The sequence below is a fragment of the Plectropomus leopardus genome, chromosome 10 (assembly GCF_026936395.1).
Source record: "Plectropomus leopardus strain MGB_pleo_1.0 chromosome 10, ASM2693639v1, whole genome shotgun sequence".
Lineage (NCBI taxonomy): Eukaryota > Metazoa > Chordata > Actinopteri > Perciformes > Serranidae > Plectropomus > Plectropomus leopardus.
In genome coordinates, this window is record NC_142185.1 from 25,843,701 (window position 1) to 25,860,490 (window position 16,790).

The 16,790-nt window shown below is 38.9% G+C and overlaps 1 protein-coding gene across 5 annotated transcripts in view; it reads right to left on the bottom strand.

Moving 5' to 3' along the window:
* Window positions 1–16,790, bottom strand: part of il1rapl1a (interleukin 1 receptor accessory protein-like 1a) — a 255,917-nt gene that overhangs the window by 2,729 nt on the left and 236,398 nt on the right. For 2 of the 5 annotated variants that reach the window (XM_088083413.1, XM_042494889.2), the window contains exons 8-11: window positions 16,535–16,680; window positions 7,993–8,139; window positions 4,117–4,287; window positions 1,703–1,747 (exon numbers count right to left, since the gene is read on the bottom strand). In XM_088083413.1, the coding sequence (XP_087939539.1) occupies window positions 1,703–1,747; window positions 4,117–4,287; window positions 7,993–8,139; window positions 16,535–16,680 (509 nt within the window). The remainder of the gene's footprint in view (window positions 1–1,702; window positions 1,748–4,116; window positions 4,288–7,992; window positions 8,140–16,534; window positions 16,681–16,790) is intronic. The other 3 variants (XM_088083414.1, XM_088083416.1, XM_088083415.1) reach the window with 3 other exon arrangements.

Below are 16,790 nucleotides of genomic sequence, written 5' to 3' on the forward strand. Positions count from 1 at the left end.
ATAGAGTTGGGTCAGTTTTGCTGGTTTTGCTGGTCTGTTCTGGTGTACAAGCTTAAACTGGTTTGATTTTATATAAACTGGCTCAACCGGCATTTATCAATGTGACAGATGCTGGCAAATGAAAAAGTAGCTGGCATCAGCAGCCTGTGCCTAAGATGTCATGGTGCTAAATCCAGCTTATATGACAACATTATTAACAAAATGTTGTGTTTATAAACAGACAAACAGCTACTAGTTTCTAACCGACAAAGTGCAATTTACTGCCGAGCCGAGCACTGACAACATGAAGGTGATGACATTTCATTAGTGCTGCGAAGGGGGAGGTTATGTTTATTTATTAAAAAGTTCTTGTGTGTTTTGGATTGGCGAGACAAGACATAGCAGAGATAATCTCTCAAGAAAACTAAAATTGCACCAATATGCCAACATTTTGGATTTGAAGCCAATGAAAGAGGAATGCAGTGCGCCATTTGAAGCTCAACTTTTGTCAGAAGCCCTGTCTACATTTATATCTGCTGCTTGCTTTGAAAGCTCCGCAGTGGACGAGGAAAGCTGATTCATGAAGTTGAAACGAGGAATTATCTATACGACACCTCCTAAAAACGGATTTTCTATTGTTAATAAACGATGTGATCAATATTTCTCTTTTAAGTGAAGGGTTACCTATCATATTCTTTTTAGCCATAACTTTAAAAATCCTGATATTAAAGATTCACTTTAAATTCGTGGCGAAGCTATAAGGTCAGTGCACCGCTGAAGAGAGAAAAACAAATCGTGGTGAAAAGCTGGCTCTTCAGGTTAAGTAAAAGTAAGCGATGTTGGACGGAGGAGACCGAGACGGTGATGCATCAGAATTAGAAAAAAAAGAAGCAATATCTGATTCAGAGCAGCAATTATAATGGCTTAATGAACAAAACTTTGGTCAAAATATGACAGCGCTTTATGTGGTTCATTAAAATTTGAAGGACCTTTTAATGAAAAGGGGCTATTTTCAAAGTATTCCAGTACTTGGTCTTTTCCTCCTCAAAATTCAAGCACTCTAAGCACTTCATGCACATCGTGCAAACCTTGTATGTTGTATGTCATTTCCAGTAAATATCAAAGTATAAAATCTGTTTTCTGTTTAAAAAAAGTACCATCGCAGAAGTGTTTATGTATCCAGTCTGATCCCTCCCATATATTTATTTATTTTTTAACGTGACTTGACTGAAGTGCATATTGAATGGATTCAGTGTAGACAGCGAGCTCTGATATAACGCAATGCAATGTGATAGTCGGACGCTTGTATATTTTTGTTACATTCTGTCATTATATTCCTCTAGGGTGCAGCTGCTTAGTCAAGTGTGACCCCTAGTGGCAAAATTCAGTATATTGGTCCGATGTTAGGCTGAATATCAAACTGGTTTGAACATTTTTTCACCAGCCCAGTTCCTCTGGTGCAGTTTAAAGTATGCATTTTAATCAAAACTCTGGAGGTCAGACCCACAGACAAAGCTAAGCGCTGTACTAAATGGCTCTAGATGGGGGGCGATGATTGATAAAGCTGCACAGTCTACAGGATTAGGCTGAGTCGCTGTCTGTTGAACTTGTCCTGGTGTTTCAGATCACACAGCACTGCCACTCTAAGCGTCTCTTTGAAATTTCCTAGGAGCAGGTAAATGACAGCAGCTGATACAAGAGGAAAAAGACTGAGGGCAAGTACCTCCAAAGAGTCGTGTTTCGTCCTGGTAATGCTCATTGGTGAGACCTAAACATAAACATTTTAACATTTAGGTCACAGGCAGAACACAGCACAGACACAGAAACATGCTCAACATAGTCGTAAAAAGTGGCCGCATCTCCTCTCAACTCATCTTTTTTATTTCACATATGATTAATCACATACCATGTTTCCTTGATTGGACATTCATCTACAATGAGTTTGCTTGGCACTGATGCTGGCGGCAATTTTCTTTTGATTAAAGGGAAGAGGCGGCAGGGCTCAGAGCTTTCACACATTTCTCACTGATGTTTAATTCTGTCTGGACCAACTAGGACGTGTTTGTGTTTTATCTGTTCCACATGAAGCCTACAGTACAAACACACAGCATTACTACTAACTAGAGCACGCTGTGTACCACTGGCACAGACGGACTACTGAGCAGAGTTAACACGCATGAGAATATGTTCAGACAGAATTTTCATGGACTTATTAATGCATGGATGAAAACCAGGGAGGATGATAAATTTGTTCAAGATATCAGCTCCTGGTGCACACTGTATATTCCCATGCCTGTAGTACATAGTATAAGAATAGCTGATGTGAAATACTATGATCTTCTGCTTTTATCCAGAGAGGTTTGAGAGGATACAAGAAAACGGCTTCTTGCCGATTGTATTGTATTGACTGAATATTTCCTTTTTCTTCTTTGAAATAGTCATCCACTAATTAGTAATGAGTGTGCATGCACTCTGAATCTGCCCATACAGCACAAAACATTGAAACACAAGACAGTGACAGTGAAAAACAACACAGAAGACACACTACACAACAAACAAACACTTCAAACTCATGAAGTTAACTTGATTAAGGGAGCCGGCCCGTGTCTCAACCACACTCAATCAAGCCCACTTACACCTGTTTAACTGATCCTAATCTGCTCTTTAGTCTGTTTTCTAGACGACAGAGTTAACTGCATGCTTGTGTCAAGCCAAAAAGTTAAAATAATGCTAACTTTGACAGCACCAAAGAAACAACATTGATCTTGAGCTGCAGATCAATCGCGTTTGAAAGCGACTCTCCTTTCCTGTCAGCCCTGATACTTCACACATCTGCCGCAATCCTCGGTCCTCTCTTACCGAAGCCACATCCACACTCGTACGTTTTCGTTTTATAATGCATAACTATAGAGAGCCCCAGTAATGGAAAAAAACCTGGAAATTTGTTAGATTTCCAGCACCTTGTTCCCTTGTCGCGGAGTCAATGGGTTTGTTGGTTAGAAAACTAAAACAAGATCCAGCTTAAGAGACTCTCACATTTTGGTCTATGACATGAAATATATATTGGTGAAAACGCCACTACTTTGAAGCTTTTATGTGTTTTTAAATAGACAAATGCTAACAAGAGGCTAAAGGAGACTACAGAATATCATCGTCGTGTCGTGTCGTTCATTTATTGCCTAACTTTAGCTTTTTACTTCTGGCGATCACATCTAGGCTTCAAAAACCCTAAAAGTGGTGCTCATTTGTGAAGATTATCTTGCTGAACAAAACGTGTGCGTATCATAAACATTTGTTTGCCACAGAGCTCGTCTTCTGCAGTGATCTAAAATCCAATGGAAAACCCTGAAAGTTTTTTGACATAGGAACCAGGACAATGTTGACTTCTGCGTCGGCTTGTTGAAAAATGTCATCCCTTGGGCGCTCTGTTTCTGCGTTTAAGCCTAGCATTTACTCTACTCTGGTGGTTTGGTTTGTGTTTAAATTTCCATATGTATATGGCGTACACCCCTAGTGTTCAAAGTCAAGGGATGCATGTGTTCATGTATGGACAGAAACGCCATAGCTGAAATGGCGGAAATGTTCATTTTTATTGTTTTCCTTCATCCAATCTTGTTGAATATGCACATGTTGCAGTAGAGACAAAAAAGGACCAATAATGCACGGCAGCACATAAATGGTGAGGTTGGCCTGTCATCTGTGTGGTCAGATTTGTGAAATATTTTGTTTAAAGACGTATGATCCACTGTGCATGCACTTGCACTAGGCTTGAGTGATATCTAATTTTTAATACCTTTATACTGTCCTGAAATTTCACTGGGGTGCAGAGTTTATGACCCTATTTGTGTGTGGCATGAATGCCCCCCAGAATGGCCTAAACAGACAACTTCCTCTTGTACGCTCGTCCCTTTCCTCACATCCATCCTCAACATCCAATACTTCCTCATTTCACTGAACCTTTAAACTCATGTTGTTGTGGCATGGTTCGTGCTACTGAATGAGAAAGTTTAACAAATCTGCCAAACGCTGCAGCAACTATAATACACGAGCAACTGTGAGTGCCCTCTCGCTCCAATACAATATGACACATGAACATTTATGTGCAAGCGCGTAAACACTGACAGTCACCGGGCTTACTTCCTGTTGGAATGAGGTCTCGATCTGGGATGAAGAGTTTGTAGCCGTAATGTTTCTCCAGGACATCGGGGAGGATCTCCAGGGCAAAGCGTTCCTCCTCCCTGGTCTCCTGACTCCACTGGTCAGGGTCCACTTTGGTGTAGGACAGGTACGCATCGTAGTCTTTATTTTCTAAAAAACAGAGAGAAACAATGGAGAGTGGCTCATGAGAGCTGCGCTAAATACCTTTAAGTCCTGCACAAATGGCACAATTTGAAAACGTGTATACACATATGCTAGATGGACAAAAGTATGGACACCTAAACACTTCATCCATATTTGATTAAAAACACCTATGCTGGTTTTATAACAATTTATAATAGCTTTGGCTCAACTTTCACAGCAGTTTCAATTACAAACCTCTTAAAGGAATACTATAAATGCCCTATATAACCATTTGTACATCAGTTACTCACCCTGTGCTACGTAAATTTGTAAAGAAAAGCTTGTTTTCCTCATATGCTTTTGGTGAACGAAAAATCCAAAGTTAATTTTTGATGAATTGAAGTCAAACTGAATTGAAGGGGTCCATGTTTAACAACAGCAAAACTATGTAATACATCCGTTTACAAACTCTACAAACTACAACTCGTGCAGGACAATCCACCTCCCAAACAGACAGTCCTTCCCGATGGGGAACTGGAATAAAAATGAATCTTATCTAATAACCTTAGACTTTACTGACAATAACAGTCATTTTACCTCACTGAACACGGCAGCTGCTGGTCTGCCGCTGCCCTGATCAGTTAGTTTGTGTTATTGTGTGACTTTGGTGAATCCAAAACAAACCCTCAAAACACCAAAATCACACAGTAATACATACTATCAATGACGCAGCAGTAAACCAGCAGCTCCCGTGTTCAGCGAGGTAAAATTACTGGTTTTGTCAATGGAGTTTGGCTGTGAAAAGAACAATGATAAGTTTGACTTTTAATTTAGTTACCTGTTGGAAAGAGCTGTCTGTTTGGGAAGTACCGAGCATATGACTTTATAAATGAGACTTGGATCATATTGCACGGCATGAGAGTTTTTAAACAGCTGTTTTGACCTAATTTTTCTGATGTTAAATGCGGACCCCTTTTACTTCAATTAATCAAGATTTTTCCCGTTTTTGATTTCTTTGCTCATCACTACTCAACTAAGTATTCCTCATGAATTCATTGTAACACAGGGTGAGTAATTGGGCATATATGGGTGAGGTACGCCTTTAAGACAAAACACTATGTTAATAATTTTGGGCTTAGAATCTTATCTGCACAGCACACAAAATGAAAATGCCTGTATTGCATTTAGTATGTCATGGTTATTTCCTCAAAGATTATACAAATTACTTAAAGAAGAAATATGCAGAAGCCAGATGAGGAATAAGTGCAACTTTTAAAAATGGTCATTGTTTTTTAATTGAATGTGCTGCATTGCTGTAAATATAATGCAGTCTAGAGTCTGACTTAACACCACAACAGAACTTACATTCATACAAGATAAAGCAATCATAGCATTTGTACTTCACTGCATCGGTTTACATCATCTGTCCCGCACCAGCCGCAGTTTGCTTTTAGTAAAACACCAAATATCTGATATTTCAATCACTTGTATATTTTCTATAAAACGCTCCTGTAACAGTCTCTATTCTAATGGGAGGGCTTTACACAGAACCTAGATTCACGGATCTGCTCTGATTCTGAAGAGTGTTAGTGAAGTCGGCCACTGATGTTAGGAGATACAGCCAATCCAGTTCATCAAGTTCACCATTTCTTTCTAGATCTCGCTGTTTGCACAAAAGCTTTGTCATACTGAAACAGGAAAAAATACTTTTCCAAATCACACTTTAGCATCTTTAATTGGAACAAAATGCCCTTAGAAAAAAACAAAACCCAGCCACGCACGAGTATTTGGACACAGGCGTCCATATATCATTGGCCAAATAGTGGAGGAGAAATAAATTGGGGTAGATACAAAAATATCAAGATCAAGATGCAGGCAATACCCTATTCCCCACCTCGAAATGATTTCCCAGAAGACAGTGGGAAGAACTGAGAAGGCAGAAAATAGAAGACAGGGGAAAAAAGCACCACTGGTGACATGTTCAGTGAGTCCTAGTCATTATGCTCTGTAGAAACCGGATTGTGGGCCAGCCAAAAAGGGAAGAGGGGCTTTTTCACAAACTCTTTGAGGAGCATACGTAGCTTTGAATCTCACTGGAAAGGCCAGGGCTGCGCTCAATCGGATCCATACATCAAATAATGGCTTTCAAATTAGCAACCAACCTCAAATTAACCACCTAGCAATCTTAGAAGAATCAAAAACAGCTTGTATCCGCGGGTCCCTGACGGTATGACTTAATCATGTGGAAGTTTGAGTCAACAAAACAGCGTGTAATAGATAATGCATGCTACTGTAGAAACAAGCCAATGATTCAAAAATTAGTTTCCAGAATTTTTGAGGAGAGAGCAGAAAGAGTCAAAGCGAAAAGGGAAGATAGTGGGACACCAACAGATGAATCGTTAACTGAAGCAAAAGTTAACTCTGTTCTGTAGAGAAAACAGAAAGTTGCCCTCCAATTTCAGGCTGTTTACGCCCCTATGTGCTGCTCAGGGAAGGAGCTTGGAGCCTGCCCGGTCCCCGTGTCCTGCTATCTGGCCTTCGACAGCAGAGGGTGGGCATCATTCCATGACATATTGAGACTGATCTCTTTTTAAATGGGCAACAAATTGAAAATCTGTCTCCTCTCTTCCCTATGCAGCTGATGCAGGAATATACAGTCACGTGCACCTCCACACCAACAGTCGAGAGAGAGAGAGGAAATGGGCTGCTGTCACTGAGATAGGAGACGACATTTGTATCTAGCAGGGAGTCTGTTATGGATAGAGGCTCTGACAGCACACACACATTAAATCTCATGCACATGGGTAAACAAACAGATTGATTTACCAGTGGTGGAAGAAGTATTCAGATACTTTACTTACTTCAAAAGTACAAATATCACCCTGTGAAAATACTCTGTTACAAGTAAAGCATTGAGAAAGGTATGTAAGTAAAAGTAAGTAAGTATAATCAGGAAAATGTAGTTATAAGTAAAAGTACTGAGCGGAGTAAAAAAAAAACAACAACAAAAAAAAAATCATTTAAAATGAACACACCTAAAAAAATTAAAAAATTTAAAAAAAAGGAAAAAAAAAAGATAAAATAAAATAAAAAACACCCCAAATCTCAGAATTATTAAAAAAAGGAACATCCCCCAAAAAATCTAACTATAAAACAAAAAAACCCACCCCAAACTTCATAAGGAAAAAAACATCTAAAAATTACCCATAAAAAGTAGAAGAAATATCCCAAAAAACTCAAAATCATAAACAAAACTGAAAATAACATCCTCCTCCACAAAACTCAAAAATAAAGGAAAAAGACTTAAATGTTCATCAAAATAGTTGGCAGTTAATCAACTTAACTTATTGTTGCAGCTGTACTTGTATTAACTGTTTGGTAATAAAATGAATATCAACCATCATGTTTCATAAACCTTTCTTATGTTTTTATGGAAAAATTTCAAAAGTAACTAAAGCCGTCAGAGAAATGTATTGCAGTAAAAAGTACAATATTTCTCTCTGAAATTTGGCAGAGTAAAAGTATAAAGCAGCATGAAAATAAAACATTCAAGTTAAGTACAAGTACCTCAAATTCATACTTATGTGCAGTGAGTCACATTTCACCATTAATTAACCCTAAACAGGCACATACACAACCATCTCTGCTTCAAATTTTGGAAAAGAAAAGCCTGGTGAAGAAAGAATAAGTTTGAGGTCTTTAGGAAAAAACAGGGAGAATTTGTTTCTTTACCTCCATCCACATCCTCGCTGCCAAAGTGCCTCCTATAGAAAAGCATCAGCTCGATCTTGTAGCATTTGTAAAGGGAGATGAGGAAGATGAGTAGCAGGAGGATCGCTCCCAGCCCTCCTGCCAGCTCCACGGTGTACATGAGTTCTGCTGAGGACGACACACAGAGCAGAAAATATTCAAAACTGCTGGTACGCTCACATGAATGCCCCAGGTTGAACTCAGGTTGGCTTCCTCTTCAATCCCCTGTTAAAGGTCAGATGTTTGGGATTTTGGAGGATGTAGTGGCAGAAACACACATTCCTTTGTGTGTAATCACCTGAAAATGTTACCTTTGAATGAGCTGTTATATCTACGTAGGTAGCGGGTCCTAGTCTATGAAAATGACCATGTGTGTTGCTATATTTCTACAGTAGCCCAGAATGGACAAAATAAACTCTGGCCACCACGAAAAAGCAAAGAGCCCTATCAAGAGCCAAAGTATTTAGCAGCCCCTCAGTGAAGACCAGAGTTGGAAAAACACAGTTTTTAAAAATCTGAAACTGTTTTATACAGTGATTTTTTAGTGGTTTAAAACACCTGGTTTAAATAATGCACACAGGAACATATTTTCACTGGAGGGTTCAGCACATTATATATATATATATACATACATAGCTCACAGGAGCTAAAGGGACACTGCTCAGATGCACCTGCATTGGAAGCCCCTCAGACACTGTTTCTCTCTGGACTGCAGGTGCCGAAATTTGTTATATTTAATTTTATTGGTGACAAAAAGTTGTCTCTTCGCTGAAGATACTCACATATAGTGGGCAAACCACAACATTCGCTACGCTCTTCGGCTGCCTCACCATTAGTGTTAGCTGCCATTACTACACTCCCTCCTGATGGACATGCCCCCACAGTGGAAGTCCCACATATTCAAGATATTATACAGAGCTAAAAAAATGATCCTGATATTCTTCTGGACTTTCTCAGCAAGTTATTGCTATTAATTGGCTCCTGGTACTTCAGATCCCTCCCTAAGTTTGGCTGACCCATGGATGACCTCGACCCTGTAATGAAGACCTTGTCACATCTGATTGGAGAAATTAATTAAATCGTACATTTTAAACATTTCATGTATTTCCTTACAGGCACACCATCATATGCTGTTCACAATTTAAAACAAAAGATTAGATAATCCATTAGTTTTGGTAAATAGCCAACTATTTACAGAATGGGATGTTCCACTCCTTGTCAACAGTGGGTGCTGCAGCACGCTCAGCACCCACCTTCCCTCACTCCAAAGTCCTTTTGTTTTGGAGAGGAGCAGACCTCTGCAGATTATTTCACTCCTGGTAAAAAAAAAAACAAAAAAAAAAGCTCCTAAATGTCTGAATCTTAGAAGAGAAAAAAAGGTAAGCACATTAGCAGGTGCTGGGCTAGCAGCCAGTCTCCAACCAGCCAAACTGTGTCAAAGAAACACAGATTTTTAAAGCAAAACTGATTTTATTTGAGAGTTTTTAATAGTTTAAATCATCTGGTTCATTTGTTTTGTAGTGAAAGAGACCCCTGTGGATAATTCAGCACCAGGTAAAAACCTCCAGAACAATAAACACTGAAGGGATTATAACCTGGACAAGTTTCAGCTGGTTGCAGTGTTTCAGTCTGCTATCCTCACCGCAAGATGCCACTACATCCCCCTGAATCTTACACCTTCAAAGTCAAAGGATGAGGCACTTCTAGGACACATTTACATTTGCTGGAAGGCTGGACAATCATCAGTATTTTCAGAGCGAAGCAGCATCAATCTTCAGGGGGAAGAGACACAAGGCTCATAATGACTTTGGGAAAGATGAGAGGGCACAGTGCAGGGAGACACACGGAGGAAAATAGGAGGATGATGAGAAATGGGGGTTCATTTCTTTGGAGCAGCGATGACACAGCTCTGCACTTTGGCTGTCGTCCACAGTGGGACTTGTGACAATTCTGGACATGGATGGAGGCATTCTCAAAACAAGAGGCTTCAGTCTACTCATCTCACTCACTCCCCTCTCCATCATAACTCTCTGTCTTCAGAGCTATCTTGCCTTCCTCCCCCTCTTTTCTCCCCCTTTGTCACTCCATTCATTTCTCTTCTTTATTATCTTCTCTCCATCTCCCCAGAGACCCGGCTTAGGGAAGGATGAGTTATGTTGTGTATGAAAGCAGCGTTTACCTGGTCGGCTCAGCTAGAACGGGTTCACCTTATATCTCTGTCACTGTAGGCTGGAGCGATGCATGGCTGCCATGGCAACCGCAATGCCCCCTCAGTATTATCACAGATTACGGACACAATGAAGATACATACCTTTACGTTCCTTTCAGTGACATGAGATAGTCTCGCAGGATTTCAGTGCAAGCCATTTTATTTTAATGATTTTCTTTGCTGCACGCGAGTGATAGCGACCAAGATAGAAGTGAAGTTATCTCACCACATTGTTGCATCTGACTGGGGCTGCGTCCCAAATTCCATAGCAACAGGCTAATCAGTATGCTTAAAAGTATGTGAGATTTTTTTTTTTTTAATGTGTCTGCAACCTTTGTATGAAACCACTAGTACGATAATTGCATACTTTTTCGCAGTAAATACTACTGTATGTGATAGCTGGACACCCGCATAAATAATCCCATAATGCAACGTGGTCAGTAACAGTGTTCACAATAGGCAATGGTGGATAGCGACCAAAACAGCCCTGTAACATCAATGTAAGTGTTAGTATAAGCTTTCACTTTTCTAGGTATAAATAATATAATATAGTACAGTACAGTATATTATATTATATTATATTATATTATGTATATATAAGGGCGGATGAAGTTTTCACGTAATGTGATAATTACAGCTCAGTGCGTCCAAAAACATACATACTAGTGTTCATTCACACAAACCCTAATCCTCCAAACAGAACTGGGGAAACAGCATAGACAACTGTGACGTCACCCAACAGTTTGTGGAGTCCCATTTTCAAGCCTTTATGTCAGCATTTTGGCCGTTGCCATCTTGGTTTTTTGGAGTCAGAACTGACCGTATTTGGACAAGAGGCTGGAGCTGTGGAGGAGCGAGGGTGGGTCTGACACACGGCCTGTAGTGACGCCTTACAGGCAGCCTGTCACTCAAACTGCCTCGCCCCTTAAATATATGTAAGTTTGGGCCTTTAAAGATGTGTACTTTACACTTTTTATTTAGTATGTTTAATCTGTGCAAAACCACGGTGTAAAAGTACTTTTGTCTTGACCTAGTGCTAGAGTCAAAACTGTGAAGTTTCTGCCTTCAGTCTTATTTATGTTAAACTAAGCTAACCAGCTGCTGGCGGCGGCTTCGTTTTCACCAAACAGACAGACTGGTATCGATCTTCTCATCTAACTTTTGGCAAAAAAGCAAATGAGGATATTTCCCCAGATATCAAACAAATCCTTTAACTTGTAAAGACAGATTTTCTGTATCAGTTAGCACATTACCCTTGATTTATTTACCGCTCTCTCTCAGGCAGACAGCAATGTTAATTTGTCTCTGTAAAATGTAAATTCTTGGCCTTTAATGCTTTTAATTAACAGTCATCTTATCTCTCACGTTGTTTATGTTTCACTGACCACCACTTACCCTCTGAATTCTCTTTTTTCTCTCCATCTTTTCTGAGATGGACGGACAGGCAACCTGCAGAGACATACCTGCTGCAGGGCTTAAGAGTGATGCATTCTGGGAGGGGGAAACATGAAATAAACATCAGAGTAATGTGTGAGAGAGACAGCTTGACTTGAAGTCTGTCTTTGCGTCCCTCTCCTTGGAAATGCTGCTTTGACAGAGACAGTTAAATGAAGCTGTCTGGAGTCTACAAAGACCACTCAAAAGGAATTGGGCCATCTAAAGATGGTCACAGAGACGGAGATTAAAGCGGAGGAGACAGACAGATAAAGACTTAAAATGTAATTGTATGCTGAACTTATTGGCCTGTTGGGAAAAGCTGAGGACCAATTTGCTGTTTAAACAGCCATCAAATTACCTCTCTTTGCAGGGTGACAACCAGTGCATGAAAAGAGCTTCAGACAAGTCATGCTAGAGAGCCAAAATAGCTGCACAGCTGCTGGAGCACATGAAGGAAGGAGAGGCACAACCACACGGAGCTCCAGCACAGACTGTTAACACACGCGTGGATAATAGAGGAAGTGAAGAATGGACAAGAAAAGGACAAACAAAAGGATGCTGTAAGGATTTTAGGGGGGATAAAGTAACGTGTATGATGTCTTTTTTTGTCCTGTTATTCTGAGGTGAAACCTGGTCAGATATCAGCTGTTTCTTGGGCTGTGTTCAGACTTCTTTCACAAGCTGTAAAACCTTCAAAACCAGAGAAAATAGGTTGGTTTCTTTTAAAAACTTTGGAAAAACAAAAATGCAATTACCTACTTGGCAAGAGATGCCCTGCAAACAGCAAGAAATAAGGAAAAGGTGACAGGAAAATGACCTAGAAAATGACCAAGTTTTTAAATTTTTTTTAGGAGAGGCAAAATGTCCATAAAACTATAACTATTTTTTAAAATTAATTATTGTTAATTATTTTTGTTTTATTTTTATTTATTATTATCATTTCTTTCAGCTAATTTTCAGGTTATTTTCTTGTATTTTTCCATTATTTTGAAAAATTTCAGTTTAGTGAAAAATATGTAATTAAATTAAAATTATTATTTAAAATGTTTTTTTTTTTTTAGCTCTGTAAAACAAACAGGTTACATACAAAACAAATTCTTCTCAGTAAAAGTTTATATGTTGAATTAAACATTAATTCTGTTGCTTAAAGCCTTTTTTTCGGTGCAGGTCAACAAAACTGCTGAAACTAATTTGATATTTATGACCTTATGTCTTTAGGTCTTTTCCACTTTATTGCCCTGTTTAAACATTTGTCAGAAAAGCAATCAAAAAGTAATCAAATGTAATAAGTTATATTCTTTGAAGTTATTAAAATACTTATGTAACTTTTTATATTTTTAACAGATTAACTGGTAATCTGTATCCTATTACATTTAAAAAAGTCACCTGCGCAACACTGCGTGTACACACGACCACTTAATAAAATATTTTTTGGGCCACTTGGGGGCAGCAAAAATGATCTGTGAACACAAAACTGACATACAGTAGTATGACGTCAAAAGGTCGATATGACCAACTTAATGACAAACATTATTTACATATCTGGCAGATGCGAAGTAACATAAGCGTTAACCTGGCGACATGTTTTTAAACATCTGTTGATTTTTTTCTTTTAACTCTAGCTTTTACTTTTAGTTTTGTTCTCCTTTCCTCTTGAGGGAAATATCTGGCTCTAAATATGTCGGCTGTTTGCTGCTGAGCTGGTAGCCTGGTAGTCCTGCAAAAAAGGTGATTCATGGGTGATATTTTGTCTTAATTTTATTTCCCGTGTCAGCTATGGCTAAATAAAAGAACATGCCAGTCAGATCGACAACGTTGGATCATAAATATATTAAAAAAATTAAATGAAAACAATAATAAAGATTTTATGTTGTAATCCTCTGACTGTTCACTTTGTGTGTTGGGTCTGGCTCGTGTTCAAGCTGGAATATGAGAGCCGCTTCAGATAGTTGTGTTACTAACAGGCATGTTAAACTGTGGAGATGTATCTAAATATTATGAGATTAAGCAAAAAATACTCATTCAAATGTAATTCCTGAATAACATTGGTTTTAAATGAGATTATCTTAGTTTTATGTGTATGAGATGGCCTAAAATGATCACTTCAGATGTGCTGCAGTTTAATTCCATGTTTTAACATTTTAAACCTCTGGCTGCTGACTTTGTGTGTCAGCTGGTCTTCTGTGCTATATAGAATATAAAATCTGCTTCAATCAGGTGTGTCAATAACAGAAGCATGCAAAGTATACCATGGCTTTTGGGGAGCTCACTTTGGTTTTTGGAGGAATGCATGCCTTGAGGAAAGGTCTGATTGTGACTCTTGCTGCGAAGAAGCATTCATAGCTGCCAGTATGTCGGCCTACTTGCTTTACGTCAACACATTTGATATGTAAAAGATCTTTGGGTTAATTTGTGTTTATCATATTGAGCTGCCACGCTTTGATGGTGATGCATTGTTGGCAATAATAGTATGCATCCAAGTATCTTTGTCAAAGTTAAATATTGATGACTCACCCTTATGCATGAATCATACATTTATAAAATCCTAATTTTATATATGATCCATGATGATGAAGATTGAGTAAAATTGAAACTGCATTGAAAAAAGGCTTATTGTCAATATTTTAGAGACCCAAATTTCACAAATCATGTTTTCAGGGGAGCTCATGTCTTACTAAGAGGAGCTGAGCTCCTGTGGCTCTGCTGCAGATCACATCCTGACTAACAGGCACTTAAACTGTGGAAATGTGCTGCTAGATATTATGAGAATAAGCAAAAAATATGCATTTAAATGGAATTTCCTTCTTAGTTGTGCATGTATGAAATAGCACAAAACGATCACTTTAAAAGTGCTGCCTAACCAAATTATTTGAAACAAAGCATGGTTATTATAGGATTTGCCGTTTCAGGTGGGCCTCAGATCTTGTGTTAACTGGTTGTAACTTACTGGTCATATGTGTGAGTGGTCTGCTGGGTGCATTACTGCAAATTTCGGTGCTGGTTCGGGTCTCGATAATCAGACCTGTGCAGGCTCTTTCAGGTAGCGTACATACAGTTTATTAGGGCTTTTCTCATTGAAAACAGCTTCTTGCTGTGTCTTGAAACAACACTGACAAGAGCAGAGAGTCAATCAAAACACCAAAGTTGTGCGCCCTCAAACCAAAACAATGAGCTGAAGGACGCTAAAACATTCTGTGGGCTGAGGGAAACTGCAGTCAGGCGATCAACTCTCTGTGGGTTTGTCACTAAAAGTAAATCTTTACACATTACACCAAGTTATTTGATCCATTATGTATATATGATTAGAGCAATGGGTCTTATCCAGAGTTCCTGGGGTCCCCCAAAAAATGTGGAATAATTTATTTTCTGTATTTAATTCACTATAGAGCCCAATGTCAGTTCAAGTCATAAGAGTGACTCTTCTGATCAGAGGTTTCACCTCGTCCACAGTTATCATGGTAGCTGACAACTACAGATTTCTTGCTTGTAGTTGTGATTTCTTTATTTGTAGTTTTTATTTATGGTTTGCAGTTTATTGTTTTATTGGTATTTACTACATATTTAACATTTTGATTAGCACTGGGGCACTTCAGTTGTTTTATCTTTCATCATCTTGTCATGTTTTATCCTGTATGTTGTCTGTGGTGTCTGAAAACTGTGTTAAATGGATACCATGAACTTTATACTGCAAACCAAATAAAGGAACCTGAACCTGAATCTTAATCATGTCTAGCAACCAAAATCTTTTCAGATGGAAGTCCCTGACCGAATGTGTATCAATGTAGGGGTCCTTGACACAAAAAAGGTTGAGAACCATTAAATCAGCTTTAACCCCTTTAACCTCAATGAAGCAGCCAACACAACACAAAGAGCCTTTAAAAATCTAATAGAAATTCAGGAGACACCAAATATGTGATGGTTAACATTTGAGGAAACCTGTATAAAGTGATGCACAAGTAGGGGCAAAGGACCAAATTCAGGGGCCTATGCATAAGCAGTCTCTTTTAAAATGTTCATCTTACAAAATCATTTTGCTTTCTTTCTCTTTCCTTTCTCTTTTGGAACACGGATTTCACTTTCTTGGGGGGAGACGTGATGTTGTACCTTCGTAATTTTGTCATGGCACCAGTTACTTAAAAATAAATACTTGCAAAAAACTACAACAACAAAAAAACCCTTTTCATTTAAGGCTTTTTGAGCCCCCCCCCAAACCACTGGGCATCTGAGTAATCAGTCCCATTATTCCCTTTACCACGACACCTCTGTGCACAAGACATCTAAAAATATGAGCATCTGGTGAAATGGTGCATCCAGGCTTTGAATATTCATTCATCACGTACTGTAGCTTCAATGAAAAGTTGAAACACGCTGATATAAAGTATATATTTTTATCTTTGTTTTATTCCCACTGATGTGATGTTGTCTTCATATATTTTTTATTTTATTTTTATCGTCTTCTATTGCTTTTACTCTTATAACTTCTAAAATGTATTCATTTAGTCCTTTACCTGCCTTTCGAGCCCTGCCTGCTTTATCACTTTTACTCCTTTTATTTGCTTTAATCGTGTTGACCGTTTGTTGCGCATTTCATTCTTGCCTTGTGGTTCGCCTTTTATAGACCTCTCTCTGTTTGGCATGTTTGTTGATGTTTATCTTACTATTCCCTGAGTTGCTGCCTTTGCTTCGTCTGGTAACAGTTGTTTTTCAAGGTGCTATATAAATAAAGTTATACATATATGTATGACTTAGTCAGACAGTGAGGAATAAGATGATTATTCCAACCTTAAAGCCAATTATGGGGAAATCAAATGCAAAAACTGGATGTTGAGGCGTTAACAGCCATCAAGGCTGAAGTGTGAAACATCAACCAGCTCTTACCCCGCCTGAAGAGCTGGATGGTAGCTTGGCGACGGCCGTTACCATTTTCCACATAACAGGAATAATTTCCCAGGTCCTCCTCCTCCAAGGAGTCAATGGTCAAAGAAATGGCCACTTCCTGCTCACCGAGATGCTCCTTGACAACCCTGAAAGACAAAACACCAAAACTTAATGACTTCCCTGCAGCTCCAGGTAAACAGAGAAGAGAAGTGGCTCTGCCTGTTGAAGCCACTTCCTCTGATCTGATGTACGAGAA